Below are 20,750 nucleotides of genomic sequence, written 5' to 3'. Positions count from 1 at the left end.
CTCTATTTTCGAAGAGCGCATGCACGGAAGTGGATCACACGTGTTTTGCAGAAAACATCAACAAACTTCAACTTGGCAATTATATTTTTATCGATCACACTTCCAAATAAAACAAATTAACTATGGATAAGAGCAAAAGTAAAAAGTCAAAGACATTTAAATCGAAACCTAAGGTATATTTATCTCACAATTCATGCCATTATTGTTTATTTGAAACAGATGACAGTCTGCACCGACTGAGCTAATGAACAAAATGTTCAAAATGAAGATAAGATCAAGATGGGCATCATATATATATATATGTGCTATGAGGAAAATGTTGCTCTGACACCATACAGAAGTACTAGGACCTACTCTTATTCTAACTGGATTCTTTTACGTACACACCAATGTGTACACGGGACCTCGGTTTATCGTTCCATCCCAACGACTATATGCTCTCACTTGCCAACTAGGCCCTATCTCCTGCACCACTCCACTGACAAGAGGAAAACACTGAAAAATCCTGATTAACTTTCTTGGTCAACTGTACAGGGATCAAAGGGACCTCCGGTTATAAGTGAGTCAATCAATGTCTTACTCACGGATCCAACCTCATGGGTTTTCTCCCGGTCTTCCGGTTTCCTCCCACTGCTAAAGACCCCTACGCGCAAGCAAATTATTAAAATAAAATTAAACCATATGTTAGTCCCGAAATGACCTAGTTTGTGTTGAGTGGAGGTTAAACCCCATCTCTCTCTCTCTCTCTCTCTCTCTCTCTCTCACTCACTGAGGCACCAAGGCTCCCCATTTAGATACTGTCCTTAACCCTTAATAAAAGGGATTCAGGACAACCAAGATACTAAATGACAAACACTGAATGATTTTATTATATGTTATTGTTTATAATACAAGAAAGAAGACCAGTTGGTCCATTTTATCAACTCATGGATTGCTCGCATTCGAGGGTCTCTTGGCCTAGTGACCTATGAGTATGGTTGTATACATACCCTTGGTGTAGTGGAAAATACCCTTCGGATAAATATAATAAAAGCCATAAATGATGACCGCGTGGAAATATTGCATGTTATATTTGGCATGGTACCTTATGTTATTTAGTTATAAATTAAGAGATCTAAATGACAGGCCTAAAATAATACAGTGCTTGGTATGTCAGATTAAAAAGAAAAAGATATCAATAGATAACATCAAATCAAAGGTTTATACTAATAATTTTAGTTGGGGTTGTTAAAAAGCATTCAAGCAGAGAATAACACAATGAAAATAAAATGAAGCAACAGGATAATTCAATTCTTGGCTGTTATTAAATAGGTACCATTACCGTTAATGAGGGAAACAATAATGAGTTAACTCTCGAGTCTCATGTACAAGGAAACTGATATTTTGTCTATATAATAATTTAAAGAAGCTAAATCGCTAATATTTTGGATCTAGAAATTGACACAAATGGGTCGCAACGCATATAATAATGTAATGTGAATGTATATAAATGGATTTACATTCAATCGTTTCTGTTTTTACTGCAATTTCTAATCAGTTATGTTCGGCGAAATACGCCAGAAGTCTAAATCGAATGGCACTCTCTAGCGTCTGGTTATTCCACTCTATACCGATAGTATTCATTGCGCATGCTCTCCAGATAAGAATATGGCGTCACCATTTGACATGTCTTGTGGAATATATCTAGCCTCTTTCTACGAGTCCCTTATTAAAAATGGGGCCGAAATGCACCATGGTACACGATTCGTGTACCAACGGTAAAATGTTTATTTTGTCCTAATTATTGGATATCAGAAGCCCATCTTTTCCCGGTAAGATCACAACATCAATGTTGATTTAAATTGACAAATAATTTGTGTTTTCAATGTCAAAGATTTTGGATGATATTGAGTTAGAGACTTAGCTACTTTAAAACTAGTCCTTGTTTCATGTTATTTTACAGGCCAGTGGGAAGAAATCAGTGCAGTATGAAACAAGTGCTGAAGATAAATTTGGCAGCAGTCACAAAGGAAGACGTCATCGGTTTTCTATATCTCATAAATACGTCAACCCATTTCCAGATAATAATAAGACTTCTACAGACAATGATCAAATGGTACAGGAGTTTACTATAAATCTGGGACAACTAAGTGAGTCAAAGGTCAAGCATCATGTCAATAACTGGTCTAAAAGAAAGAAATGGCTACAATCAGATGATAAACCTGGCAAACCTGAATCAAAAACAAAAAAAAGGCGAAAACAGAATGCAACAGAATGGAGGAAAGATAAAAAGAATAAAGATTATCAAATCAGTAGAGAAGTAAGTTTTACTTACCCTGAGTGATGGCTAAGAATAACAAAGATACGTTCTAGTATTTTTGATGGGACAGAAAAAAAGTTTCAAATTATTCATAACGATTGCTTGAAAACAAACCTGTATGCTATTATTAGAATTAGAAAAAAATAAAAATAGGCATGACAAATTTCTAATCATATTATATTCTCACTTCTACTGTATCACTGAGATCCACGCTGACTTGCACTGTTTCAGAGATTTTTCACCCACTACTATGGCTTTTAGTAAGAAGTTGACTCGTCATATATTATATTGTATATGACATAATTTGGCAATATCCACTGTTTTGATTTTTACAGCTAGAAGATCCATTTCCTGGAAATGCACCGGTTGATCCCAAAAAGCTAGAGAAATATAGAAGAACTGATACGGATGAACTGGTAATTATATTTTACTGGTAGTATGTAAATATATTGTGAATATGTTTATTGCAAACAGGAAAGCCTGAAAAGGGGTGTTGTTTTATATGCAGCAAGTGCTATCTTGAAATTGACAATGTGGACAAATAAAACAAAAAGATGAAGATTGTCATTGGCACTTCCCTGTCTTCATTAACTTGGTGAAGAAAAATGGGATGTTAAATCCCATTTCATTTCCTGTTCACATATCGACAGACCATTACAAGAATTACAGATGGCAAAGTGGAATCAGTAGAAAATAATATGAACTTTGCATTATGATTGATAAATTTTCAAGTCTATATTTACTGTTTAATATAGAATTATAGGTCTTGAATTACCTTTTGGTAGTTTTTAAGGCAGATGGAAAGATTATGAGGTGACTGTAATCCTTAAGCTTTAAGAGCTGAAAAGCAATGCATGGTTTGATACCACTGAATTTGATATACTGTAGTGAAAAGCAATAATTCTGATATATTCAGATGTACAAATGTCAAGCTCACAAAAATATATGTGATGAATTTATTGAATTTGTTTCACAGAAAGAAGCTAGAATGTTGTCAGCTAAACCAGAGATGAGACTTACTAAAGCTAAAACAGACTATGCTGTAGAATTATCAGCTAGATCAGATTTTCTATTACCAGATAATTCTGGGTAGGTAATAAATTCAATCTTTGGAATTTAAATGTTTTCTGTATGTTTTTTTTCTTATCAAGTTTAAGTAAAAATAGTTATATCCCACAAATCCAAAACAAACTGAAGAGAAAGTAAAATAGTTGTATATTTGTAAAATGATGATAATATTACTATGTGGGATATTATACCATACATTTTATACAATTATACATGTACTGTATAATTTACAATATATATGATATTATACTGTTATGTTGTAATATATTTGTAGTGGTATAGAAGCTGAAGAAGGAGAAGATACAGCTGATTTAAAACAGTATGACATCATAAATGCTGTTGATATAACTAGTGCTTCTAAGGTAACAATGTAAAATACCCTTGAAGAACCAATAATTTCATTTTGATATTGATTATGATTTTCCATATTCAAAAAGCCACTACAACATGTATGCTGACTGAAGATCATAGTCTACACATATCATCTGGTTGTATTCATGAGCTACCAATAAGGAAAGTTTAAGCAGCACCTTCTTTCCAATCTTTGGTGTTGCAAAAAAGATTATTCCCAAATTAAAAAAAATATTTTGATTGTGTATGAAATGTACAGAATCAAGGATCAAAGGAGCCATCCAACCAAACCCTTAGTATTATTTCTTGCTCAGTGGTCATTTGCAACCCCTTCACTTTATAATCCAGTACATGGTCCCTTTGTTACTGTGATAGAGATGCTCTCAACTCATTGTATTTGTATTATTTTGCTAAAAGGACTAACAAATGACACAAATTGACGGGCCAGATACCTAGTGCAGTTCATTAGTGATTATTGGGATTGCACTAACAACACAGTGACTCAACTTAGACATATCCATTCTACAACCATCTATTGGTTTATTGATTTATACAGATCATCTCTGTTTAATTTACAGTCTTTTGATTTGAAACTACCCTTGTTTGGTCCATATCATATGAACTACAGTAGAAATGGAAGGTATGTTTATAGTTCTTTAGTAACACATTATTTGTGAGAATCAAAAGTCAGTGATAGACTGATGGAGTTGTATCCTCTTTTTATACCCCCACATGGAAATGTGGTCGTATATTATCGTTGCTTCTGGCCGTCATGCACAATTTCTTGTGAACACTCTACAGACTACATTTATTATCTGATCAGTCTGAAATATATATATATATTGTTTGAAGAATCCTATTTAATGTCAGCGATTTCCAATTATAACTTCTAGTGGTATGGCCCTTGTTTCACTTTTTTATACCTTGTGAACTCTCTCACAACTTAAGTTATCATCCGATCTGTATTAAATTTACATGCATTATTTAAATTAGTAAAACAGAGAAACCTATTGAATTTCAGCAATTTCTGCTTAGAACTTCTAGAGTTATGGCATTTGTTTCACTTTGTTGAACCTTGTGAACGCTCGAGCTACAAAATTTGTCGTCTGATCTGTATTAAATTTACATGCATTATTTAAATTAGTAACACAAAGAAGCTTATTGTTATTCCGAGGCATTTTGCTGAATTGCTTGAGATGAAAATGAATGAAAATTCTTTCATAGATAAAACCCACACTGGAGGTCTAAAAATGAAATTAAAATTTGTAATCACTAATGCAATGAAAATTTAATCCTTGACATCTTGCACTTACTGAATTTAGTCGATGAAATAAACATATAAGAATTTCAGATAAACTTATGTTGGAATACATAATTAAGATATTAACTTGATTTTATAGATTTCTGTTATTGGGTGGAGGCAAAGGTCATGTGGCAGCTATTGATTGGCAGACTAAAAAACTTATGTGTGAAATGAACGTGATGGAGAGAACGCATGATGTAAAGTGAGTATTGATGTATACACTTACCATAATATATAATCCTGCGTCACTTCAAAAGGGCAGCATGACCTGTTTTTATTTTAAAAAATTAAAAATAAAAACAGACTCATTAATTGCTGCATGTAAATATTTTTATCCAGGTTACAGGAAGCAAATCTATATATAAAAAAATTGAATGAATCCATAGGCTCATCGATAAATGTTAATGACAATCATAAATGATGCTGGATAATCATACATTCTTATAAACAACACTTTGATGCGTATATAGAAGTAGCCAAGTAGTAATCCTTTGACAAAAATATAAAAACACAAAAATAAAAACCTCACTCCTGCATCAGATTTTTGGTAAGCATTGTCTAAGAACCAGAATTTTTTTTTGTGTGGTCTCAATTTTGACAGTGATGCAGGATGGAGAGCCTGACAAGGACAGCTGTCTACTCGTTCGGATGGGATGGAAAACCGAGGTCCCATGTACATATTGATGTGCACGTAAAAGATCCCTTGACAGATGGAATTCGATATAAGAGTAGGCCGTAGTGCAGCTGTCCAGGCAAAATTTCCCTCATAGCACACTGTATGGCGTATGCCTGTCTTCATTAGACCAGTTCGGAGCAGAACAGTAGGTTTGAGTGTCCCAATAAACTGAATTAAGAAACGCAAAGGAATATTGAACATACTAATTTATATGATACAATCAAAATTTTATTCCAATAGAAATATTATGTTCTTGCATGATTTGAAGGATTTCTCTGAATTTATGTCGAAATTGATCAGTAAAATTTGCCCAAAAATCATACTTCTGCTTGAAAATCTGTTTGAAAAAAGTGTGGAATGGGAAGCCCTAGCGACCCCTGTCCTGTTTAATATCAGTATGATTAGAATGATCAATTTATTTCATTACTGTCTATGTGTTTCAGATGGTTACATATAGAGACTATGTTTGCTGTAGCACAGAAAGAATGGACATATATTTACGATAATCAAGGCATTGAATTACATTGTTTAAAAGCTTTAAATAAACCTCTACGAATGGAGTTTCTACCTTACCACTTTCTACTGGCTACTGGTGTAAGTTGATTCTAAGGCCATACAAAAAAATATTCTTGTTCAGACACTCCTGTGTCACTTAAAAAGGGCTGCATGACCCGTTTTTATTTCAAAGAGTAAAATTCTCAGTAATGACCTCATGTAAATGTTACTGACAAACATAGATGACACTAGATACATGTAATCATACATTCCTGTAAACGGCAGGAAGTGACTTGTAGTGACTTGAAATTCATTTAGCCCATTAGTGTCTTGATCCTCTGACAAATGAAAACACAAGAATAAAAATCTACCTCCTGAATCAGATTTTTTTTTTGAAGGATTGTCTGAAAACCAGAATATTATTTTTGTGTAGCCTAAATATAAATGGTCTATTCTACCAGATATTTCTTTTTCATTGTCTAAGATTTTACTTGATAACAACCAACCATGATTATAAGGGTAATAACCGGTATAAAAATGTAGTTGTGTGAGTATTTTGTGCAAATAAGCATGAAACATTTATAGTAAATAGGTTGATAGAAAGCAGAGGTTATGGGATTCTCTGTGTCCAAGATACCAGGGTAACAAGTGTGTGGCACTTTGACATATCCCTTACTGGTTTGAGTAAAGCTTATTATAAATGTCATTGATATAATTTGATGTAAGACATGCATTGATGTAAAACAATAATTTAACTTGTCGGTCTGACATACTCAACAGTCTGCAAGATTTAAGATTGACCATATCTAAATCTAAATGTATATATATTTATTTTATATTTCAGTCATCTGAAGGGTTTTTATCATATTTAGATGTATCTGTTGGTAAACTAGTAACTAGTACTAGAACAGGTTATAACAGATTAGATGTTATGTGTCAAAATCCTAGTAACGCTGTTATACATTTTGGTCATGCAGGAGGTTAGTCATTATCTGTACATAGTGTAATTGTGTGATTTTGTTTTGATTTACCAGTTACTAGTTTTCCTCTTTTTAATGTCTGAATCTGTTGATATTTGAGTCACATTTGAGCTCCATTTTAAGTCTTGACAATAGGTCTAAATCACATTGAATGAATTCAGTCAGGAGCTCTTCAAAGAATGTTGACAAAATATTTTTTTTGTTTCTTTTAACTAAGGTACTGTTACATTGTGGTCACCCAATGTTAAAAAACCTCTAGCGAAGTTATTATGTCATCATATGGGTGTGACATCAGTAGCTGTAGATAATAGTGGAACGTAAGTTTTCCATTTAACATATTTACTATTCTCAATAAAAACGAAACAAATAACATAACAGCAGTTCAAAAACAAAATTTACAAAGTTTTTAGGGGTGTTTTTTTTTTACCAACTTGACTGGTAATAAGAATAAACCCTGTTGAGTATTGCATAAAATCTTTTTCCACTAGTCATACAAACTTCGTAATTGCTCTACAAGAAAGATTTTTAAATATTTTTATTGCCCTCTGAGTGGCAATTCAGGAAGAATGTTTCAAAAGTGCTGGTATTGTTCAGTGTCATAGTAAAAGTTGGTGTGCCCAGGGCCCTTATTCACGAAAACTTAAACTAAGTTACAACCAAAATTTTAAGAAATACTGCAACTTCATTGGATATATGCAAAGTGATTTTACTGGTCAGCCAATCGAATTGCAGTATTTCTTAAAATTTCGATTGTATCTTAGTTTAAGTTTTCGTGAATAAGGGCCCAGGGCAAAAGTCAATTTAAGCATATCTTGACGCAAAAGAGTCCTGTTTCAAATAGGCAATTTCAGTAATCTGTAACGATGAAAGAGGTATACACCTCCTTGCCTGGCAACTTTTCTTTTAACTTCTGACCCTATATATTTTATGTATTTCTCAACATTTATTTTAGCTATATGGCTACATCTGGAATGGATAGGCAGTTAATGTTATGGGATCTAAGAAATTATAAATGTTTACATAAATACAGAATACAATCAGGAGCTGGCCATTTATCATTCAGTCAATCTGGTCATCTAGCTGCATCTATGGGTAGTGTTGTTCAGGTTAGTAATATTGGTGTCTTTATCACCAGTGTAAAACGTAAGGTATCCAGAGAAAGTTAAAATGAGACTGCTTCTAGCCATTTGAAGTGAATATAAAAGATTCATTGACAGATGAATTTTGCAAAATGATGGGTAGAGCATGGGGCCCCCATTTCAATCATAATTTCGAGTCTTGACTGATTTGCAGTGAAATTGATCAAAAAAGAGGACCCCCCCTATAGATTGTGCATTTTCGCAAAAATAGTACCAGAGTTATTGCCTCTTGCTGATTGTTGTAATAACTGTTTTTGGAAAAAAAGAGATCTAGAGTTATTGCCTATGGCTATGACATACTATCACTGATACCAGACATTCCTTATTCATACTTCATCTGTAGAGGAAAGAGTCTAATAGATTTTATACCAGCTTTATAAGTCATTAAAATCTTCCATCATGCCCTATAGATCAATGTTTTTACAATCTTTTTCAAACTTCCTGGGATTGTTTGACTGGTCAAAATGATAAAGCTCTATGGCTCTACTGACATTTAAGTTTGGAGTGGGCATATGTATCTTTGCCTTACAACCCATGTTAAATTATATTTTCAGGTATACAGTGATGCGTACAGACAGAAGATTAAATCCCCTTATTTAATACATAGATTAGACAGTTGTATATCAGGTTTACAGTATTGTAATTATGAAGATGTTTTAGGTGTGGGACATAGTAATGGTTTTAGTAGTCTACTAATTCCAGGTAGGCTGATTGTAGTATTTTCTCACATTCTGTTTGTAAGCAACAATTCTGTTTAATTACCTAAGAATAAGATAATTCATATTGAAACTCTGGTTCATTCCCCAAACTTTAATTTTCGGTAAAAGTACATGTGTTGAATTAAATTTGACATGTCCATTTGTTTTGTAAAGTGGGTATTTGTCTACATATTGAAATATAACTGATTTTTTGTTAAAGACACATTGTCCCGAAAGTATTTATCGAGTGGTTATTTCCAATAAAAGTATGGTTAGTTTGTTATACAGTAGAATCTGTATGAGCAACCACTCCTATTCAGCGATATCTCCTTGTAAGCGGTCACGATTAATTCCCCCCTGTAGAAATTCTGTTGTTTCATCTCTTTAATCAACAGTCACTCCTCTGACGCGGACAGTGGTCACTGTTTTAGTTATAAATTTAACAGTCATGAACATTCCTGTGAATGGCTGCTTAATACAGATTCTACTGTATATGGAAAGTATAGACACCCAATCTTACTTGAAAAATACTGGTGAAAAACACCCATGGGGCAAGCATTGGGCAAAATGTCAGGGTATCACTAACTGGCAACCCGACTGTTGTCTGCCAGCTTAGTGTGTACTAGCAAAAATACATTCTGAGAAATGGACCCTCCCTCAATAAAGTGAGGAGACAGTAATGGCTTCTAACGACAGTTTATTTATAGCTTGAGGTATCTCACTGCAGGTATAAAGTTTTGAGAGGGATTTGAAGCAGATTTTTGATAGATTAATTAGTTTGAATATATCATCAAATCACCCAGTTCGTACACAGGAAAGTATCTTTAAACAATCAACAGTTTACACCAAAAACAAAATCAATGCAATTCAAGGTAGACTAATGGGCATGAAATAATTTTCAAATGTGTAAGTTGGCACAGGGAAGGGGCTAGTTATTTTTGAAATTCCAATTTTTTGATGTTTCATGAAATTTATTTAAAAACATACTCCTTTACATGTATATACCGTAATAATTATTTCCAGGTGCTGGTGAAGCTAATTTTGATGGTTTTGAAGCTAATCCTTACCAAACAAAGAAACAGAGACGTCAAGCAGAAGTTAAGATGTTATTAGAAAAGGTGAAATTGAGTTATTTTAATTGAAAACATTATAACTATTAATTATAATCATGTAACCTTGATTAAGTGCTTGGCTTGATGCACATATGACAATGGCGCTTGATGCATATGGACAAATCGCTTATGAGAATGGGATTTGATGAGAATGGGTTATATCTGGGACCATTAGCTAACATCATCTGTTATTCTCCATGGTAAATAGCATAATTAAACACAGTTTTAATATCTTGTGATATCAGTTCAATATAACTCCTGATGATATGTATTTATAATTTCCAGGTACAACCAGAAATGATTACTCTTGACAACACAGCTTTATCAAAGGTTGATACTGTTACCATGGGAAGAGATTTAGAAGAAAGAAACAAACTAAGGGTTGGTATTTATATCTTGTTTCAGTAGTTATCTGATAAGGGAGTCTTCACACTTTAAATTGTGTCTACTGAATGCAGCGGAGCCAGTCCTGGTTTGACAATGGGATAGGGGCTCCAACCCCCACAACCAATGTCAGTCCCGCAAAATGCAATGAATGAGGGCTTGATCTGAGGAGTTCTGAATTAGTCCAAGTGGAACCGTTGAGCCTAAATGACATTTCTTCCCATGTACATGTACCAAAATATCGGGAGGGGCCATCAGGATTAGGCTAAATCACAGCACTGGTGTCCTGGATATATGCATTTCTTACAATACCCCTCATTCATCAGAACGAGACTGGTTGCATCCGGAAATGTGGAATTTGACAACGCCGCCTGGTTAATTAGGCCCGGAGCTGAGCAGCAGTCTTTTGTTATCTGTATTTCAGGATGTATTCTTAGTATTACAGTATTTACCATGTGATTTATTCTATGTGACTCTGTGACTTTGTTGTGTTTTTCAGTATTTGATCTATGCCATATTTTTTCCCCCGTATTTCAGTATTTGGAGGAAAAGAAGATCAGTTATACACCTAAATATAGAATGAAGGGTAAGAGCAGTGGATTAAAACGTGAGAATCGTAAACAAGGTGTTAAAAACCGAGTGATTAAAGATGATATTAAGGAAATATTGAAAGAAAAAAGACGAGATAATCGTGAGAAGAAACTACTGAATCAAAGAGGTCCAAAACATGTTCTTGATAGATTTAAAAGAAATAAAGAATAAACTAGTTTTGTATGGATTAAAATATGTACATATACGAATTAAAATATTGCAAATCTACTATATTTTAGTTTGTTGAAATGTTATTTACAGAATATTGATTCCTATAATGCAGTAAATTGTGGAAATGGAGATGTCCCATGAACACAACTAAACTTTCGAACCGAATATAATATGGACATGTTTATTGTCCCCCGCCTTTCGAAGAAAGAAGGGACTATTAAAATGGGTTCGTCCGTCTGTCTGTCTGTCACACTTTTTGGGACACAATAACTCTTTCTAATTGAGCTACAATGTTCAAACTTGGTGTAGGTGTTTATTAGGCCAATGCCTTGATGGAGTTCAAAGATGAGCATTTTCGGCTTAGGGTAAGCAGAGATAAGCAATTTGATTGGTTGATGCTTTGGGACACGATAACTTTAGTTCTAATTAAGTGAGAGTGATGAAACGGGGTGTATAGTTTCATTACATCAATACCTTGACTAAGTTCGATAATGAGCATTTTCTGCTCAGGGTAAGCAGAGCGATAAGCCATTTGATTGGTCGAGACCTTGGAACACAAAACTCTCCTAATTGAGCTAGAATGTTCACTCTTGGTGTAGGTGTTTATTAGGCCAATGCCTTGATGGAGTTCGAAGATGAGAATTTTCTGCTAAGGGTAAGCAGAGATAAGCAATTTGATTGGTTGATGCTTTTGGACCCGATAACTTTAGTTCTAATTAAGTGAGAGTGATGAAACTTGGTGTATAGTTTCATTACATCAATACCTTGACTAAGATTGAAGATGAACATTGTCTGCTTATGGTAAGTGGAAATAAGCAATCTGATTGGTTGATGCTTTGAGGCACGATAACTTTAGTTATAATTAAGTGAGAGCGATGGAACTCCGAATATAGATTCATTATATCATTACCTTGACTAATTTTTATGGTGAGAATTTTCTGCTTAGTCTAATGAGCGATAAGCAATTTGATTGGTCAAGACTTTGGAACATAACTATACTTTTAATTGAGGTAGAATGTTTAGACTTGATGTAGATGTTCATTAGGTGAATGTCTTGATTAACATTTCGAGCTTATTTATCTTATTTAATTATTTCGAAGAATATTTTCCTGCGAACTTTATTCAGCAATGTGTCATGCGGCACAATAAATTTATTTGTCTGCGGGACAAAAAATAAAGTTAGTGTTAAATTATTAGATTTATACCGGTCTTTATCCACCTCTCCGTATTACATGCCATTATATTTTCCTCTACTTTATCCAACAAATTGTTCTTTTTTCATAACAAACATTATACTGCACAATATATTTATTTATCTATGGGACTAACATTAAAGTGTTTAATTATAAGATTTATAGACCTCTTTCTCTCTAACGTGCCATTATAAACAGACAGTTGTCTGTGGGGATACAGAGATGGAATCGCTATTCATCTTAAGATTAGGCTAATCGTTAAACAATTCATGTCAAACGTTGATCTTGTGATATCCAGCTATACGTTTTAATTGCCACTGTAGCATTATAAGTAGTTAATATTAACCCTTGTGGGTGCATGTTGTGAGAATCACATAGCAGGTAATGAGGTCCATATGGAAATGAAATGAAATGGGGTTTAACGTCCTACTCATAACCTGGGCTAATGAAAACGGGCATACGCCATACAGTGTGCTATGAGGGAAATTTTGCCCGGGCAGCGGCGCTACGGCCTACTCTTATATCGAATTCCAACTGCCAAGAGATCTTTTACGTGCACACCAATGTGTACACGGGACCTCGGTTTTTCGTCCAATACGAACGACTAAACAGCTGTCCTTGTCAGGGGAAGTTTTAAAACAAATGAAATGGAGTTCAACCAGTTGTTTTTTTGATTTTAGAGAAGAGCCGAAAAAGCTCCCCTAAAACAGCTCACCCAGTTTTGATAAGAAGAGTGTTTTAGAAATTAAGGAGAGTGATTAGTTGTATGTATATGGAAAATGGTTCTGAAGATCAATAACTGCCTGTAAGGTGAGAGAGAGAGAGAAATGGGGTTTAACGTCCACTCGACACAAACTAGGTCATTTCGGGACTAACATATGGTTTAATTTTATTTCAATAATTCGCTTGCGCGTAGGGGTCTTTAGCAGTGGGAGGAAACCAGAGGACCCGGAGAAAACCCACGAGGTTGGACAGGCGACCCTACTTCTTGTCACGTACAACCGGGGATTCGAAACCACGCCAGTTGACTCAATGAGAGGCCTTATGATACAGCGCGCTCGTGCTAACCATTCGGCCATCCAACCCCCCCTGTCTGTAAGGTGTCATTCATGGTTATATAAATGATAACATAGTCTGCATGGCGACGATCGGAATATTAGTCTTTCACACTCTTTTAAAAAAAAACAAGCCAACAGTGAGGCTGATGTCCCCCGCCAAAATAGGAAAATAATTAGAGGACACATATAAATTTATCACAAATTATCTTTTACAAAGTATTGAACAATCAAACAGTTCAACCAATCAAATTGCTTATCTCTGCTTACCCTAAGCGGAAAATGCTCATCTTCGAACTCCATCAAGGCATTGACCTAATCAACACATACACCAAGTTTGAACATTCTAGCTCAATTAGGAAGAGAGTTATCGTGCCCCAAAGTATCAACCAATCAAATTGCTTATCTCTGCTTACCCTAAGCGGAAAATGCTCATCTTCGAACTCCATCAAGGCATTGACCTAATAAACACATACACCAAGTTTGAACATTCTAGCTCAATTAAAAGTTATCGTGTCCCAAAGCATCAACCAATCAAATTGCTTATCTCTGCTTACCCTAAGCGGAAAATGCTCATCTTCGAACTCCATCAAGGCATTGACCTAATCAACACATACACCAAGTTTGAACATTCTAGCCCAATTAGGAAGAGAGTTATCGTATCCCAAAGCATCAACCAATCAAATTGCTTATCTCTGCTTACCCTAAGCGGAAAATGCTCATCTTCGAACTCCATCAAGGCATTGACCTAATAAACACATACACCAAGTTTGAACATTCTAGCTCAATTAGGAAGAGAGTTATTGTGTCCCAAAAAGTGTGACGGACAGACAGACGGACGGACAGACGGACAGACAGACGGACAGACAGACAGACGGACGAACCCATTTTAATAGTCCCCTGCTTTCTTCGAAAGGCGGGGGACAAAAATACACATGTCCACGATTTACAAATAAAGAGAGCGATTTTCAATTTTAAGGCGAGGGAGCTGCCCTCTCCCCCCCCCCCGGTCGACATTTAGGTGTGCGACAGGAGCTCACGTGTCTCGAAATACAATGTCTGGTTTAACGTTCTACTGTTCTGCCCCGAACTGGGCTAATGAAGACGGGCATACGCCATACAGTGTGCTACGAGGGAAATTTTGCATGGACAGCAGCACTACCAAAGTTTTATATATACAATGGACTGTCACATCGGACCTCTGAATACTCCGGCACTCTGTGAAATCCGACATCATTTTCATGTCCTGATTTATTTCCCTTATTATTTCAGCCAAAAAATCTTTAAGTAATCCGTACTTATGACATCAATCAACCGTCCCGTCACACGATTTCCATTAAATCAACACTGTATAATCCGGCCTTCAATCGGTGGGTGTGAAGCCACAAAAGATTAACAAGCAATCACCAATCAATTATCGGTGAGATTAGAACTCACTCGCGTAGGTCTTTGTTGATTAGTTTGATATTTTTATAATCTCTTGTAAGAGAGAGAGAGAGAAATGGGGTTTAACGTCTACTCAACACAAACTAGGTCATTTTGGGACTAACATATGGTTTAATTTACATAATTCGCTTGCGCGTAGGGTCTTTAGCAGTGGGAGGAAACCGGAGGACCCGGAGAAAACCCACGAGGTTGGACAGGCGACCCTACTCCTTGCCACGTACAACCGGGGATTCGAAACCACGCCAGTCGACTCAATGACAGACTTTATGATACAGCGCGCGCCACTAACCATTCAGCCATCCAACCATTCAGCCATCCAACCCCCCCATCTTTTGTAGGACAGTTGTGACCAATACTCAAGAATACCCACAAATTTCCCACAAATTATTCACAGTCGTAAAAATATCACTAGCACCTGTTGGAAACATTCGTTGCACATCCCGATTGAACCTGAATACCTAAGTTTGTTCACCATACGGATCTATCTGAACCGTGTGACGACGACCTGGACATAGAACGACAGATTATCAATGAACACGTGACACCAAAGACAAGTGTGCGATCAACTGAAGACGATGAAGAAGATAAATTAACGACAGACTTGACCTATTCAAAATGCCTATGCATGTTAAATGAAATAAAAATTAATGGAATAAAATTTTGAATGTACAGAATGGTTTATCATTTTTAAAGGGAATAACGTTCTGGGGATTCGAAGCTAAATTATAATAATACTTTCGTGTTTTCAAAGTTACAATAATACCTCCGGTTTTGAGAAAACTGACTATTCCGACACTGCTAATCTGACATATTGTTACGATCCTGTACTTGTCGGATTTGACAGAGTTCACTGTATACCAGAATTAAAGCACAACAAACACATTACTGTTTTTTCTTGATTTATTTTATTTTAATTTACTTCTTCTTGGCAACACCAACAGTTCTTCCTCGTCGTCCAGTAGTCTTGGTTCTTTGACCTCTTACACGAAGACTGAAATAAAAGAGTGAATAAAAAAATACTATTTACCGTTAAGGATAAAATCGGTCCATTTGTTTCTAAATTTTAACAAAAGATAGGTAAATCTTAGGCACCCAAGTTAAAGATGAAGTAACCAACATCATCAATACCCCTAGTTCTTTCATAATCAGGTCATAAAAATGGGGATGTTTGTAATAAATCAGTATAATTATTGTGTCAAAATTTTATTAGTTGCGCTTCTACCCTTTTAAACTGTCATTGCAAATTCTGTTATCTTTTATTTATTGTTTTTCTTTGAAAACTGTTAAAAGCAGATTCAAGTAGTTGTCGTTGTTATCCATCTATTGCTAGAAATAAGTGAACCATCTCCTTTAATGTCTTCTCAACACTTCACTGGAAAATTTTGTCCAATTGTAGCACAATATTTTTCATGCATTGCAAAATGTGAACATAAATCTTGGTTTAGATCCATTCAGTTTATTAGACACATCTTTTTCTTATCTGTCCTTATTTCCCCAAATACATAAGGCCAGGGTTAAAAATATTTCAGTTTGCCCAAACCCGACTCATGATGATTAGGTATGGGTAGGTGAGTAGGCAAATTCTTTTTTTTTGGGGGGGGGGGGGAGGACCAGACTTTGAGAACTAAGTGCAAAAACAAAACAATATTTAAACTCTAACTTTTTTATTAGGCCTAACAAGAACAGTTGAAACAGTCACAACCATTTTGTCCGTTGTCTTCGTGTCTATTTCATCAACAGTGACATCAAAGACGTCCCTCCCTCCATGTCTTACTGTTGTTAAATCGCTGCAACTTGTTCGAAACGATTGGTTTTACTTTATTTTCGGTTTTTATCACTACCGAAGACGACAGTGTAAAGTAATTGTCTGCCATGACACATACCGTTCCTTAACAATAACTATCGCGATAAATAACTAGATTTTACAAAATCATGTGTCGAGTTTGGTGTTACTATGTATAGACATGACAGTGGCTGTTCAATCTCCCGACCGATTATTTTGCGTTTGGGTGTCATTGCCAAGCGTAAAAATAATGCTGTTAAAAAAAAAAAAAAAAATCTTCAAAAACGGCAATAAAAGAATTTGACTCAGCGGCTTTTTTTTGGGTCGGTCGCGTTTGGGCAAACAGACAATCTTTTAATTTTGGCCTAACAGAAGTTGGAAAAAAAACGATGTTCAAATCCTTTCAGTAAATCAAACCTACGGGCAATCTAATTGTTCAGGATCCTTGTCCCAGAATTGCAAAAACTGCCTACAGAGAATAGAATAAAGCAATGTACATACCCCCAGTAATGACGAAGACCTCTGTGTGCCCGGATTTTCTTAAGTCTTTCTAAATCTTCTCGAAGTTTATTATCAAGACCGTTGGAGAGAATCTGTGAGAATTTACCATCCTTAATATCCTTTTGTCTATTTAAGAACCAATCAGGTATTTTATATTGTCTAGGGTTACCCATCACAGTTATAAGTCTTTCAACCTGAAAATACACGTCCTTTATAAAAATTGTGATCCTTCTCCCTGCTATGAGAATTCTATTTTAACTATTACATGCATGTGGTGTAAACAATTTCATGACAACCATACAAAAAAAAAATGCTCAATTACATCTGTTCAGTCCTGGTCCATCAACTTTGTTTTTTTCAGAATAAAATCACATATATCTCTAATTTAATTTCAAATTTCCACAAAAAACAATTGACGGAAATTGATGAAATTCAATAGACCTCTTTCACAAATTTAAATGATGCTTATAAATTTCATATATGTACATATTGGATGATAACTTTCATCAATCGAGCATTAAGAAGTTTGAACAAAGTGAAACAAGAGCCATAACTCTAGAAGTAATTATTGTAAATTGCTGAAATTCAATAGTCTTCATGGTTTCACTAATTTAAATAATGCATATAAATTTCACAAAGATCAGATGATAACTTTTGGGGTTAGAGTGTTCACAAGGTTCAATAAAGTGAACGAGCCATGAGCCATAATTCTAGACGTAATAAATAGAAATTGCTGAACTTCCATAGGATTGTTCTTTTTACTAAATTAAATGGCACATATAAATTTCATAACAGATCGGCAGATAACTTTAAGAGGTTAGAGCGCTCACAAAGTGCAAAAAAGAGAAACAAGGGCCATAACTCTAGAAATATTAAACGGAAATTGCTCAAATTCCATAGGATTCTTCTCTTTATTAATTTAAATGACATGTGTCAATTTCATACAGATCGGCAGATAGCTTTTAATTTTAGAGCGTTCCCAAGGTGCAACAAAGTGAAACAAGTGCCAAAACTCTAGAAGTAATTGACGGAAATTTTTGAAATTCAATAGGCTTCTTTGTTTCACTAATTTAAATCATGCATATAAATTTAACAAAGATCGGGTGATAACTTTTGACGTTAAGAGTGTTCACAAGGTTCAATAAAGTAAAACAAGGGCCATAACTCTAGATGTAATGAACAGAAATTATTGAAATTAAAGAGGCTTCTTCATCTCACTAATGTAAACCACATATATCAATTTTAAAACAATCGGATAATAACCTTTGGAGTTAGAGCCTTCACAAGAAATTGTGGATGACAGACGAACGGATAGGGGCAACGGCAATTACGTCCACATTTCCATGTGGGCACATAAAAATGGATAATCGAGACATTGTTTATTATCGTAAGAAACGACAATCAAGGAAACAGTGTTTTTGCAATTAGGTTTTCAGGGCTCAGAGTGAAGAAATTTGACTGAAATGTTCAGCATATCCTCTTTACGTTATCTATTTTTTAACTATTATAGCGAGAACTGTCAGCTCTTTATCCTTTAATACAATGTTTATTTTACTTACATCTTCATCGGACAATTCTCCAGCCCTTAAACGAATATCAATATTGGCCTTTTTACACATAATGTTTGCAAATCGTCGACCAATACCCTGAAATTTGAAAAGAACCACATAATCTGTTGAATCATGAAATAATTAAATTTAACATAAATTTATAGTGATAGTAGCCCTTGTGAATTATTACCAAGACTTGTCAAGCCGTTGTATGATTTTAGTTCAGTGTCCTAATCATACATTTGTTGCTATACATTTCATCAGAAATAATGGGTTGGATGGTCCTGCCTATTGACTAGAAAGCCAGAAAAGAATTTACAATAAATGAAGTATAGTAATAATGAATGATTACCTTCACGGCTGTCATGGCGTACATAATTTTCCTTTTACCTTCAATATTGGTATTTTGTACACGCAAAATATGCTGAAACTTCTCTGGTATAACCAACGCCTGAAATTAAATGGTTAAGAGATCACAAAAAAATATAAATTGTATAGTCTAATTAGGCCTTAATTACCAGTATATTCAACAATGACTAGATTTTGCTTGGTATATGGCTTACAAGATATAAATTGACCTTCCATGACTAGCATAAGCAAGACCCCTACCCTTGGTGTAGTAACAGAAAAGCATCACGGATAGGCAATTTACCTATGCTGATAAGCTGTGCATATTTGCTAGACCGCTACAATCACTGAGAGAGATGATATTGATGCAGCCTAATCAGCTTTTTTCCATCTGCAAATTAAATTCTAAAACATTTTTTTGAAGTTTTAGAAAAATAAATACAGGTGGTTGAATCTGGATACAGTTCACACCTGTAAATATTGCACGAGCTATCAGCCAATAAATGCATATGAACTTTATACAGAACAGAGGTATAAGAAGGCCTTCACAATCCCTATGTGAGGACCAAACCCTAACATACAATGACATTAGTTCAGCTTTTTGGTTTAGTACAGAAATGAAATGGAGTTTAACGTCCTACTGTTCTGCTCCTAAACTGGGCTAATGAAGACGGGCATATGCCATACAGTGTGCTATGAGGGACATTCTGCTCGGGCAGCGGCGCTAACGCCTACTCTTTTATCGAATTCCAACTGCCAAGGGATCTTTTACGTGCATGCCAATATGTACACGGGACCTCGGTTTTTCGTCCCATCCAAAGGACTAGACAGCTGTCCTTGTCAGGCCCTTCATTATTAATAAATATTAAGACAAAAATCAAAAACGTCTATTTTCACTTTTGACGGCGTATCTCTTTGCAAGTGAAATGGGGTCGTCAGATAAGCCGCCCATATGAACTGTTTATGTTCATGTGTAGGCAATTGGCCTGTTATTAACATACACTGGTCACCTCTAATAAAAACAGCAGTGCATTTCTGCAGTTTTGTATTGGTTTTGGATATCCCCTACCTTTTTTGAAGAGTATATGTTATTGTTATGCTATGTACAGTACAGTTTTGGGTAAGTGTTAGGCCAGTAACTTTTTTTTAAGTCAAGTGACTACAAAAATTGCTCAAAGGATGGCCTTAGGACGGTCCACTACTTTGGCTGGAGCAAGACCTCAGTATCAGAAGTGGAACTACTGGAACCATTTCTAACTATTCTAATCGACTAATGGCTAGCTACAGTAGGCAGGACTGTTTATTATGAATACATCAGCTGAGTAGCATCCCGTATTCCATAAATATATTTTTGCTTTTACCACCACTATGATATAATATAATAAATTTATCGCAGAAAGCCTGACAAGTAACAAAATTTACACTTATATTTATTTACATTTTATTTAAAATGAACCAATATCCATTGACAATTGGACTGCACAAAAGCCTTTTTAACATAATCGAATCAACTCAATATTTTACACACTGATAAATATAAAACATTATTTTTATTTCAATAGGGAAAGAAGTGGTTTAATTGTATATAATTTATAGGATTGAGTCGA

General features: G+C 35.1%; 1 protein-coding gene across 1 annotated transcript; it reads left to right on the top strand.

Annotated features, from left to right (window-relative positions):
* Positions 1-24: 24 nt before the first annotated feature.
* Positions 25-11,323, top strand: LOC126816314 (WD repeat-containing protein 46). The gene is made up of 15 exons (XM_050542724.2): positions 25-173; positions 1,943-2,299; positions 2,635-2,715; positions 3,276-3,388; positions 3,642-3,729; positions 4,297-4,358; positions 5,119-5,223; positions 6,141-6,291; positions 7,037-7,172; positions 7,390-7,489; positions 8,125-8,278; positions 8,866-9,013; positions 10,033-10,127; positions 10,407-10,502; positions 11,043-11,323. Exons 1-15 carry the CDS (start codon positions 123-125, stop codon positions 11,265-11,267), a joined length of 1,962 nt encoding a protein of 653 aa, XP_050398681.1. The 5' UTR covers positions 25-122; the 3' UTR covers positions 11,268-11,323.
* Positions 11,324-20,750: the final 9,427 nt, after the last annotated feature.

Source organism: Patella vulgata, chromosome 1, assembly GCF_932274485.2.
Source record: "Patella vulgata chromosome 1, xgPatVulg1.2, whole genome shotgun sequence".
NCBI classification, from domain to species: domain Eukaryota; kingdom Metazoa; phylum Mollusca; class Gastropoda; family Patellidae; genus Patella; species Patella vulgata.
The sequence above is the reverse complement of the archived record's forward strand: the minus strand, read 5'-3'. Positions and strand labels throughout refer to the sequence as shown.